The 11,299-nt window shown below is 39.2% G+C and overlaps 2 protein-coding genes across 3 annotated transcripts; one reads left to right on the top strand and one right to left on the bottom strand.

The window, feature by feature from the left end:
- Positions 1-839: 839 nt before the first annotated feature.
- LOC111217337 (keratin, type II cytoskeletal 8-like) lies at positions 840-4,813 on the bottom strand. Its single transcript, XM_022739156.1, has 9 exons — positions 4,500-4,813; positions 4,091-4,299; positions 3,903-3,963; positions 3,692-3,787; positions 3,355-3,519; positions 2,780-2,905; positions 1,958-2,178; positions 1,232-1,278; positions 840-1,114 (listed from the first exon to the last, which is right to left on the bottom strand). Exons 1-9 carry the CDS (start codon positions 4,755-4,757, stop codon positions 1,044-1,046), a joined length of 1,254 nt encoding a protein of 417 aa, XP_022594877.1. The 5' UTR covers positions 4,758-4,813; the 3' UTR covers positions 840-1,043.
- Positions 4,814-5,717: 904 nt separating this feature from the next.
- LOC111217374 (deoxyribonuclease gamma-like) lies at positions 5,718-9,307 on the top strand. Of its 2 annotated transcripts, none has more exons than XM_022739208.1 (10): positions 5,718-5,848; positions 5,950-6,032; positions 6,371-6,459; positions 6,560-6,646; positions 6,735-6,847; positions 7,165-7,277; positions 7,513-7,670; positions 7,807-7,903; positions 8,024-8,156; positions 9,076-9,307. In XM_022739208.1, exons 2-10 carry the CDS (start codon positions 5,952-5,954, stop codon positions 9,195-9,197), a joined length of 993 nt encoding a protein of 330 aa, XP_022594929.1. In that variant the 5' UTR covers positions 5,718-5,848; positions 5,950-5,951; the 3' UTR covers positions 9,198-9,307. The 2 variants fall into 2 exon arrangements, with proteins under 2 accessions (XP_022594929.1, XP_022594930.1); XM_022739209.1 differs by having other exon boundaries at positions 9,087-9,149.
- The last annotated feature ends 1,992 nt before the right edge of the window (positions 9,308-11,299 follow it).

The raw sequence follows: 11,299 nt of genomic DNA on the forward strand, positions 1-11,299 counted from the left end.
CTACATTACAAGTGCTGTACAAAAGTACAATTTACTTCTGTTTTACTTTTGCAACTCCATTTTATGATACTTCCTACTCCACAACATCTCAGAGGGAAACGTTTCACTTAGTACTCCACTTTACTCTGCAGATCCAAATTATTAATACAAAATAGAATCAACAAATAATGTATTATTATAGATTAAGATATGCAGCAGTAAATGATATAGTTAAAATTAACCCCATCTTTACCAGCTGCAATATTAAAGTGATGATATACATTAATACATAAATAATCGTAATTCAATAATATAGAATCATTTACAATTCTTCTGAATTGAACAATTCTGCATGATGAGTATGTTTAGCTTTAGTACTTAGTAGTAGCACTTAGTTAGCACTAAGTATATTTTGATGCAGGGTTCGAATTATGACTGACTGACTGAGTAAATACAAAATATAATCATACTTTTTAAAGTTTCATGGGTCAGAGGGCAGTCTGATGTTGGATTCATCTGCTTCAGGGCAAAATGAGCTGTAGTTTCTCTCAGCGAGCACTAACTAGCAGCAATATATTTCTTTTCCAGGGTTTTGGCTGAGTTGTCTACTCTATGGTCTTTACTGGATTTGTATTATATAAAGTCTGATTTATGCAAAAGTTGGCTCTGCTTGGTCAACACCAAGGATGTAATCATCATCTATTATTATCCATTCTCCAGTTCTTTTGTTCAGTGTCACATCAGCAGTTGTGGCCAAATTTTGCAGCATGCTTTGACGGAGGTGGAGAGAGAATAACAAAATGTGCTGAATTCAATGTCTATTTAATTATTACCCAAGAAAAATGATACAAATGATCGTGTAGCTGAAATCATCTTTATGATAAATATGGAAAACAGTTAATAATGTCACATCCGACACAAATATAAGGGAAATAAACAATTAACACACACAGTTGGCTCATGGGTGCAGTAGGCTCATTGTGGGTTACAAGGAGATTAATGTAAAGGTAGAGTTAAGTGGCCACGGTGATGCAGCAGTTCAGAGTACTGCATGGTGTTTTGCCTTAGTTGTATGATCTGTCGTGGGTCTCCACGGTCTTGATGAGAAGTGGACTTCGGTGGTGTTTAACTGAGGCTGTAAAAAGAAGACGGTAAAAAGGTCAAACAAACACAAACAGGACAGGATGTCCTTCTAATCCCAGTGATACTGATAATTATGGTGTCATCTTCAGTTGTAAAATACAGTACTTACTTTTATTGGGCACTGTTTGGATGTTGAGAATAGAGTCCTGTCCAAGTCTGTTAGTGAGAAAGCAGGAAATAGACTGTAAACACTGATGTGGCAGCAAAGTGAATGGTTGTTAAAGGTGAGGTCCACTGATTTTACCTCAAAGCCTGTTTTCAGGGCATGGGAAGTATAACTTCTGCATATGTGAAAAAAGGTGTATGAAGCCTTTTATGACCCCAGAGGGAGCTGCCTCATCATAAAGGACGCTGTAGTTGCACTTTAAGGGTGGTGGGGCTGCTAACCAGATTTAAACTTGCCAAAAAAAAACAATTAGTCCACAAATTCAAAAAAAATATTGTTTGAAAACACTACCAATAAAGCATAAATCTCATCTTTGTGCTGTTTGTCAAAGTTTTTTAGTGTGAGGTGGGCTCACTGTTGCCCTCCTGTGGCTACTGGGGTAAAAACACTCACTACAACTGCATTTCTCACCAACTGTCAGGTATCAGTGGGTGTTTTCCTACCTCACCCAAGTGACTTATGCTAAACACAGAAACATGTTAACAAAGTAAAGACTGACAGAGTGCACACAGCCTGGCAAGAAATGTAAGAAAACATGAAAAGAGTGAGTGATCCTAACAGACCTCATTTAGGTTGTTTTTTAAAAAAGAAAGAAATTAGCATGTAATCAGTGAGTAATCAGTAAGATACAAGAACCTGACACTACTGATATCAACCCATACCACTCACCTTTCCTCCTCTCCCTCCAGCAGTTTCCTGTAGGTAGAGATCTCTATGTCCAGGGCCAGCTTGACATTCATGAGCTCCTGGTACTCTCTCAGCTGGCGAGCCATGTCCTGTTTGGCCCTCTGAAGAGCCAGCTCCAGGTCCCTGATGCGAAGCTTGGCATCCTGCACGGCCGCCTCCCCGCGCTGCTCCGCTTCGGCCACCTGGCCCTCTAGAGTATCACGCTGAAAAAAACAGAAATGCAGGGATAGATGGTGTAAGCATTCAACTAGATCTGAGCCTCTCAGTCATATGACTGGAAATTCTTGTATAGACTATCCCCTTGTGAGCTTGTCATGACCCTTTGTTAATGTGGCTTGTGTTAACACCTAGACAAAACAATTAGATGCTGCCAGACGACCAGACTGTTTCATATTAATTTTATTATTTTGTCATATTATTGTCTAGTAGCATGCCAGCTTGACACACAAACCACAATAGAACAAAACTGGATGTTTGATTGTTTGGCTGTGTTGCTGGTTTCCTTCCACAATCAGTTATTACCAATAAATACACAACTTTCACAGTCTTTAAAATCTCTGAACAGCAATAAAGCTTGTTGTTGCTATGGTGTCTCTGATTGGAGGATTATTAAGCTTGAAAAGTGCCGCTTTTCCTCCATGTAATGTAGTATCTTTTTGGATTCCTCTTTGCACGTCATTCTTTGCTGATTTGCAGCACATAAACCTTAAGGCAGCATTATCCAACAGAGTCTAAGATCGAACCGTGCGTTCAGCTGCCTTTAACTTTCAACATTATCAATCTCTCTGCTAATCTGTCACTCACCTGTGCCTTTACAGTCACAATCTCATTCTGCAGGCGGCTGATCATTCGGGTGAGCTCAGATATTTCTCCCTTGGTGGTACGCAGCTCATTTCCATACTGGTCAACCTCAGCAGTCATCTGGTCAAACTGGTACCGGTAGAGATCCAACAGAGGATGAAGATGTCAAATCAGTGATTATCAGGTTTGACAACAGTGGTTCCTGTCAAAAAGACAGGATATTCTAGTATATTTATGAGTTTTAGTTAACTGTTGACCCCTTTTCTATTTCTAGTTTTAAAAAAGCCAAAGATATAGTTAAAATGCCTTAATTATGTTAGGGCATATCAGAGTAAAATATATAACAAAAAATCCCAAAAAGGGAATAAAACGCCGACCGGTTTCGATCACCTCCATTCCAACCACACCCCGAGGAAGACCCTGAGGTGGTTGAAACCGGTCGCGATTTTATCCCCTTTTTGGGTAACCATTTAAACTTCAAGGGCACCTTTCATTTACCTGGAGATTTACTAACTACCCGTTATTTTTCTTTGTATTTTTAGCATTTAGATCTAGGGTCATGCATTTTAGCTCTTCACCTTGTTCTTGTACCAGCTTTCAGCTTCCTCACGGCTGCGGGCAGCAATGTCCTCATACTGAGCCTTAACTTCAGCCACGATGTGATCCATGTTCAGGCCACGGGAGTTGTCCATCTGCACCACCACAGATGTCTCCTTCAGGCTCTCCTGCAGCTCACGCACCTCCTTTTATAAAAACAGTAGATACAGCAGAAGTGAGAAGACACAATCCTTGTATGTATGTATGTATGTATGTATGTATGTATGTATATATATATATGTATATATGCTGAATTTATTTTTATTGATTGAATATCTTTAAAATTTTTGAGAAGATTTTCAGTGAATGGTTGTGTACCGCATCATACAGAGCCTTGAGGAAGTTATATTCGTCAGTGATAGCAGCCACGCTGTCGTCCAGATTCACCTTGGACAGATAGCCTGCATCCACATCCTGCAGAGAGTCAGTAAAAAAAAAAACCAAAGCTTTTCTCAGTACATACCATTCTTCAGTGTTATACATGGACACACTTAGAAAACAAATATCTATCATAGTCTGCATACTGTACCTTTTTGAGCATGACAAACTCATTCTCTGCTTCATTCCTCTTGTTGATTTCATGCTCATACCTGAAACACACCACAAATACCAGATTACCCTTGCAGATCTTATCAGTATCTACTTACTTTTCATATGTCTCAACCTCAGCTTACAGACTTGACAAGGTGGTTCAGACCTGCACAAAAAATGTCTTACTTTGTCTTGTAGTCGTCAACATTTTTGTGCATGACATTGTTCTCCATGTCAAGCCTGTGTTTGTCATTGTTGAGAAACTCCAGCTGTCTTTGCAGGTTGGTGATGTAGGACTTCAGCATGGGCTCGATGTTAGAGGAGGCGGCAGTCTGTCCCTGCAGCAGCTTCCATTTGGTCTCCAGCATTTTGTTCTGCTGTTCCAGGAATCTTACCTGTGACACAAGGAGGAAGTACCAACAAAATAAAACAGATCCCAACATCTTTTAATACAGCATATATGTTTCAATGTAAGGTCAAAGGTCAATAAACATGGTTTCAGAGGTCTATAATGTATCTAAATAGATTAGCTGGATAATCAAAATGATTAAGACTAAAAATTCATCATCAGAAGTTCAGTGAAATTTCTCCTTACCTTATCAATGAATGAGACAAAGCGGTTATTGAGAGTCTTGATCTGCTCTTTCTCCTTGGTGCGGACAGCTTGGACGGTGGGATCAATGTCTATCTTCAGAGGGGTGAGCAGGCTCCTGTTGATGGTCACAGGTGTAATCTGGTTCCCAGTGGCAGTGCTGATTTTGGGGATGGAGTAGGACCCCATGGAAAAGCTGCTGAAGCCCCCTGACGACTTATGCAACCCTGGGCGGCTGATGTGCTTGCTCCTCAGACTCATGGTGGTGCTGTGTGGAGATCTCTGGAGCTGGAGAGGATGGAGAGGTCTGGCGGTGGTTGAGCCCTCTTGTGCATCTCTTATCTTTTGGGTGTCACTTTATAGACCAGGCTGGGTGTGGCGTGATAGTGAAGTTATGTGGCTCCCCAATGTGGGTAAACCAGTCTGACGCATGCCACCTGTGCTCCCACCTACCCCCACTGTAAAGACTGCATTGTTCCTTGTTGTAACGCTGGAATCCAGGCCTGGTCCGTGGCTTCAGGCATGCTGCATTTGAACAGTATACTAAATTATTTACTGGAGGTGAGCTCTGAGTCTTAATTAGAGAGATAAATGGTGCAATCCAAGAAGTCATCAAGACTAAAGCACGGGTGGAATCACAATAAATATTTGTATTGGCTTTTATGCCCCAGTGAGATTTCAGTATAGTGTACAGTAGCAACACCAGGTCACAATAGCTGTAAGTACTGTGTGAGTTTCAAGTGATTTAAACTGCAGGATTATCACAAGTCCTCCATTAAAAATGAAGCCCACAAAAGCTGCTTAAGGTCAAAATACACAAAACAATGATTTACAAAATACTCTCTATAGATTACCTACAAAATGTGCCCAAACATCATTAAATTATGTATAATGCACTGGCTATGGGAGACTCTTACGCTTTACCACAGATCAATCAGTGAACCCAAAGAATACTGTAACATATGTGACATGTTGGAGGTTTTAAATCTTTTCCGGCACCTAAAACAGTTAAGATCTGTGAGAAAAGTACAGGCTGAGTCAAAAACATAACATTATACTTAAGCTACAGTATATATAGTTCAGTTCTGTTTAGTGCAGTGTCATTAAGCATAGTTGGTGAAAGGTGGTTGTAAACAATAGCTAAAACTGGTCTGGCATCTCAGTCTTTCCCTTGTTTTCACACTTTAACCCTCTCCCTATTCAGACTGGTTGTCCAATCACCGCACTGCCTTAAAAAAACAGAGAAATAAGTTTCTCATTCAAGTGTCAAGTGCAGCTTTAATCTGGAGGTTAGGTGCGGCTGTGTGCCATTGAAGCTGTGACATCTACACAACATCAACACTTGATTGGAGGTAGGTAAAGTCTGTGTTGTGTATATTTAAACGTAATAACAAATCATTTTCAAAATGTATTTTATATAATTCTCTAAGTCTCTGCTGTGTTTTCTTGTCAGGCATGAAGATCGCTTCATTCAATGTACGGAGGTTTGGACTTGCAAAAGTCTCAGATCCAGATGTCCTATCAATTCTGGTTAAGGTAAAACACGTCTCAATGGCATTTTGTTTAGGCACAGTAAAGCAAGTCTCGGTGGGAGCTTTAGTTTACAACAGTACGCAATTAAAGATTAGTAATAATCATGAGAATTAAGGGTTTAGTTTTGGGACGGAGGAGAGACTGAGGGGGAACAAGGAACAAGGAATAAGTGGTAGTGTGTGAAAATGAAAATGTTACTTTCTCTGTCATTACACTCTGTATCTGCTAAAACTGTCACAACTTCAAATGGAAAAATGCCTGTTTCGTATGTATTACTCACACCTTTCTTCCTCTCAACTTCACACTTTTACTTGCTATTGGATGCTTTTGTTTTTTTATAGATTGTGTCTCAATACGACATCATATTGATTCTGGAGGTCGTGGATCTAAGTGGAGATTCTGTTAAACTGTTCTTGAAAGAACTGAACAGGTGAGTTTACATCTTTTATTTGTGAATGAAGCAAATACTGTTGAAGCTGCTTTTTACTGCCCAGTACGCATGCTTACTTTTACTATTCTATACATCTCAGGGTCAACACAACCCATCACTATGCTCTACAGATCAGTAGCCGCTTGGGAAGGAACAGATACAAGGAGCAATTTCTGTTTCTCTACAGGTGAGATCAAATCATGTTGCCGAACTGCAATACTTCCTTAATGTAACCACTAAACAGCTGCACTAAAAGATATTTGGTTTGCTGGAAGGGATGATGTGGTCAGCTTGGTTGACTCCTATCAATATGAAGACAACCAGGTGAACGACATGGACGCTTTTGCAAGGGAGCCGTATATTCTCCACTTCAAACCACACAACACAGGTCAGTCTCGGCGCTTAAGCCAAAGCTGAAGCTTAAGGTGTAACAGTTACTAGATCAGTATCAGTGCGTTTGTTGATGTGATTGGTTGCTGCGGTGTCTTTGGTATGTCTGAGTCATGTCTACGTGGACCTGTTTGTTTTTCCAAAGTGAATGAGTCCGATTTAGTTTTAACATGCGAATACAAATAGGCAGCAGGTTTATCAAGTTCAGTCAGTCAACATCATGCGTGTGCATCTTTACATGTTTGAGTTACATCATGATGGGGCACGTTATAGCAAACAAGCATGTCTGGTTTTACCAAACTGTTTTTGTTGCAGTGCTGAAGGATGTGGTGCTGATCCCGGTGCACACCAAACCATCGGACTCAGAGAAAGAGCTGGACGAGCTGTACGAGGTCGTCCTGATGGTCAAAGATAAATGGAAAACTGATGTGAGTTGCATCATCCTGCTGCAGTATTTTAGCATCATTGCTTCACCTTAAAGCAGTGCATTAATTAATTCATTTACACTGTCATATCAGAGGATCAAACCAATTATATGGCCTGTAAATAATCATTGAACAATGTTGTAACGCAGCCACTTTTGATGGGATTTCCCAGTTTTCTTAGATCCCAACTGCAGGATATTTTATTAGGGCTGAAGTGGCTGTTTTCGATTTCCTCCAGAACATAATGATCCTGGGGGACTTCAATGCAGATGGTGCATATGTCACACATAAAGAAATGAAGGAGATCCGTATTCGCAGCAACAAGAATTTCCACTGGCTGATTGGTGATGACATGGACACCACTGCAAATACATCAAATGATCACACCTACGACAGGCATGTGTACATCACTACACTTTGTTGTTTGTTTCTTTTGGGTTTTTTTGCAAGAAAGCGAATAGTAGTGGAAGGATTACTTCTGAAGAAAATGAACATATTGATTAATGGCATGAACTGAATATTTCTCTAACAGGATTGTTGTGTATGGAGAAGACATGCTGGCAGCCATTGTGCCAAACTCAGCCAAGCCTTTTAATTTCCACACAGAGTTTGATATGACAGAAGAAATGGTAAGTTAGTGTCTTCAGGACCCATATGTTATAATCGTACTTTACTTATCCACCTTAATAGCTTTTTCACCGCCTTGTTTGTGGTGATATAACTGATTCAGCATATGCAACCTCCTGCAGGCCCTGAGAGTGAGCGATCACTACCCTGTTGAGGTAGAATTACGAAGCGCTCCTCCTTTCTGGATGGCAAAGAGCAACCAAAGATGCTCCAACGCTGATACCCAGCAAGCATCTGTTAACACAACTGTCACAGGTCATAAGCAAAACTATAATTCACTCTATCCTGTCAACGACAGACAACTTGTCCTTGATGTGGAGCTGTTTTGACATTTACACTGCAGAGTTGCCTCTGAGAAAGGCAGGGGTACAAATAATGAGAGGGAATGCTTGGAATTTGAGAGTGTTTCTCGTAAATCAGTTTAGAGATTAAAGCACATGCTTTAAAGGTGGGACTTTCCACTCTTTATGGTTAGGTATGCATTCTGTATTTTCCTTATTGTCTATAATCTCATTAAAATTGTCTATTTTCAAAGTTTATTCCAAGTAGCAAAATTATCCTGGTGAATACTTGAGCCACAAATTTGTGTTTCTTCTGGCTACATACAACATGATTGTCAGATGACACTTCCACATCTGGACCAATTCTGGTGCACACACAGAAAATCTCCATGGCTGTCAGCCAACACTGGAGGATAACAGCAGGAATCAGCCCAGATGTGGATGTTTATTGGCCAAACTTGGGCCAAGGACCCAAGTCTATATTGGGCCAGAAGCTTTTACTGGAAAAATCTTGCTATCCTCTGTCCTGGAAAGCATAAACACAGTAACTACTGCACATATATTAATCAGACTCTTGTTAAGATCAGAATCTGACATTTTGCATCTGTTCAATCATATAAAAAAATATTATGACATAAAATGTATTTAAAAAATTCTAACCCAAACATAGAGGCACTAAAGCATCGCTGGCATGAATGGTGCTTTTATTGCTAATTATTCAAGAAAAAATAGATAACATGCAACAAATCAAATTGTTATTGCATCAGTGTCCCTCCTGTTTAATTAGAACTTCTTAATTTTGTTGAATTAAAAATACACATATTTGAGTAGAGAATTCTTTTCAGTGACAGGTATTACATACTTACTAATTACGTGTGTTTTTCTACTCCCAGAGAGTTTACAGGTTGATGTGCTGAAACTGCAGAAAGAAAACCTCCTGCTGCTACAAGAAAAACTTCAACTTCAGATTTCCTTATTAAAACACCGACTTGGCAAACTGGAACTGGAAGAATGACCAGTAGATCTCAAATGCTTCTGGTTTTACTAAGCTATTTTTGTGTTTCATCATCATTTGTATGTAGAACTGATATTGCAAAATAAATTAATAATGGTTTGGTCCCATAATTTGCCCTTTGCCTCTAAATTCTTTTTATGAGGTAAATAGCACTGATATGAAACACACAAAACACAAAAAGTTAAAAATAATGTAAGCCTATTGAGATCTATCTGTCTGAAATGTGACATTTATAATCATGGGAGATACTCAAGGGTGTGTAGATTATCTTTTTTTCATTAAAGACAACAGAGGTTATAGTTTTTACTTCCAATTATCATCACAAAGTCTCTAATTTAATCTGAGGTGCAGTGATGAAATAAGAGTGTACACACATTCTTATTGATGTCATTCCTGACAGTGCACTTAAAATACAGCTATAATCCTCATTTTGTATTTTTTATTGGAGTAAACAGTCCCTGCAGATCATTCCTGCAGATCCTGCAGGAATGATCACCCAGTCTTTCCAGTGATCTGATTGACCAGCAATCAGGCTATGATAGGTTGTGATCTGATCCTATTAAGTTAATCTGCTTCTAGACAGGTTACCATAATGATCTTCCCCTGTTACCATGGTGATCTACCTGGGTTACAATGGTGACCTACACCTGTTACCACGGTGATCTACTCTGGTAAAAAGTCAGCCTGGCACATAGTTCAAAAGAGTTGTATTTAGTCTCTTAATTAATTGTGGGAATGTTTTGGGCATAACACGTAATAAACCAATCAGAGTGCCATCTCCCATTCCCTTCAAAAGCCAGAGTTTTACACAGAATTAGATTCTATTTGTGGCGAATTCATAATATATTGAGAATGGCCAGTGAACCCAGTCCCAGGACACACACACACAATGTGATAAAACAATATATGATTAAAAAAGGTAAAAATAAAAAAGAGCTCATAGACAGGTGTCACTTAGGTCAATACAAACCCTCTTGTGAAAATAGCAGAGATATCAAGACCAATACTGTATATGACATAAAAGGCTCCCATACTATATGTGAAATACATTGTCTTTGCAATGTAACATACATGTCAAATAATCCAAAAATACATATTCAAGTATGATTTTATGCCAATATGTTTTGGATGGAACTTGAATTTTCTTGTACAGAATGCAAGCATTTTATAGAGTTTCCTTTTATACTTGTGAGTAATACAGGTAGTAACATGCATAGTGGGTCACACTCTGTAGTAATAGAGAGGAATTTATTAATTTCACTCCCTATAATCTGCCAAAATTGCAGAATTTTCCTGCAAGACCATAGGCAATGGGTGAGAATCCCTGTCTCTATTTTGCATTTGGGACACTCTGGGGAGGAGTCCATATCAAACTTATGACGTTGGGAGGGGGATATGTGTGCATATTTGCTTTGCTATATAACTTCTTTAACTAACAAGTTCTGATGAAGTCTTTGACTCTTGTGTTCTTAACAAACCCAGGGGCCTCACCAAAACAGGTGTATAATATTGATTAGTGATTTTCATTCTAAACCTTATTATTACGCTATTATATAGCACACTGCAACAGAGCGTCCAACTAATTATATTGCTTCTGAAGGTAACATTATGAACCGAACTGAATTGAGGTTTGCAGGTTGAATAGGCTACTATTGCAAACCAAAAATATTTTGTGGTGTTAAACTCATGTCATTTACTAGTGATTCATTAAAATTATTATTGTTGTAAATTAAAATATCATACACATAAAGATATTAATGTATTAATTGTTAATCAGTGAAACTAGTGATTTAACAGGGGTCATGTCAACATGTCATATCACAACAGGTTGAACACTTTTGCAAGGCACTGTATGCGTGTCACCTTCTGAACCCCTATAAAGGTTTGATCCTAGAGTCGCTCCTGCCAGAAATCCTGATTTAAACTCAAAGATATCTTGATAACCAATTGACCATGACTCTTGGTACAGGCCCCTTGGTTTTTGCCCCACAGCTGTTCCATGGCTCGAACAGCTTGTTTCAGGATTTGTGATAAAGGCACACTGCCGCTATTTGATTCGGTTTAATTGCAGTAAACGCCTTTTGAAAACCCACGACGAAAAA

This window comes from Seriola dumerili, unplaced genomic scaffold (genome assembly GCF_002260705.1).
Source record: "Seriola dumerili isolate Sdu_G_001 unplaced genomic scaffold, Sdu_1.0 BDQW01000043.1, whole genome shotgun sequence".
Classification (NCBI taxonomy): domain Eukaryota; kingdom Metazoa; phylum Chordata; class Actinopteri; order Carangiformes; family Carangidae; genus Seriola; species Seriola dumerili.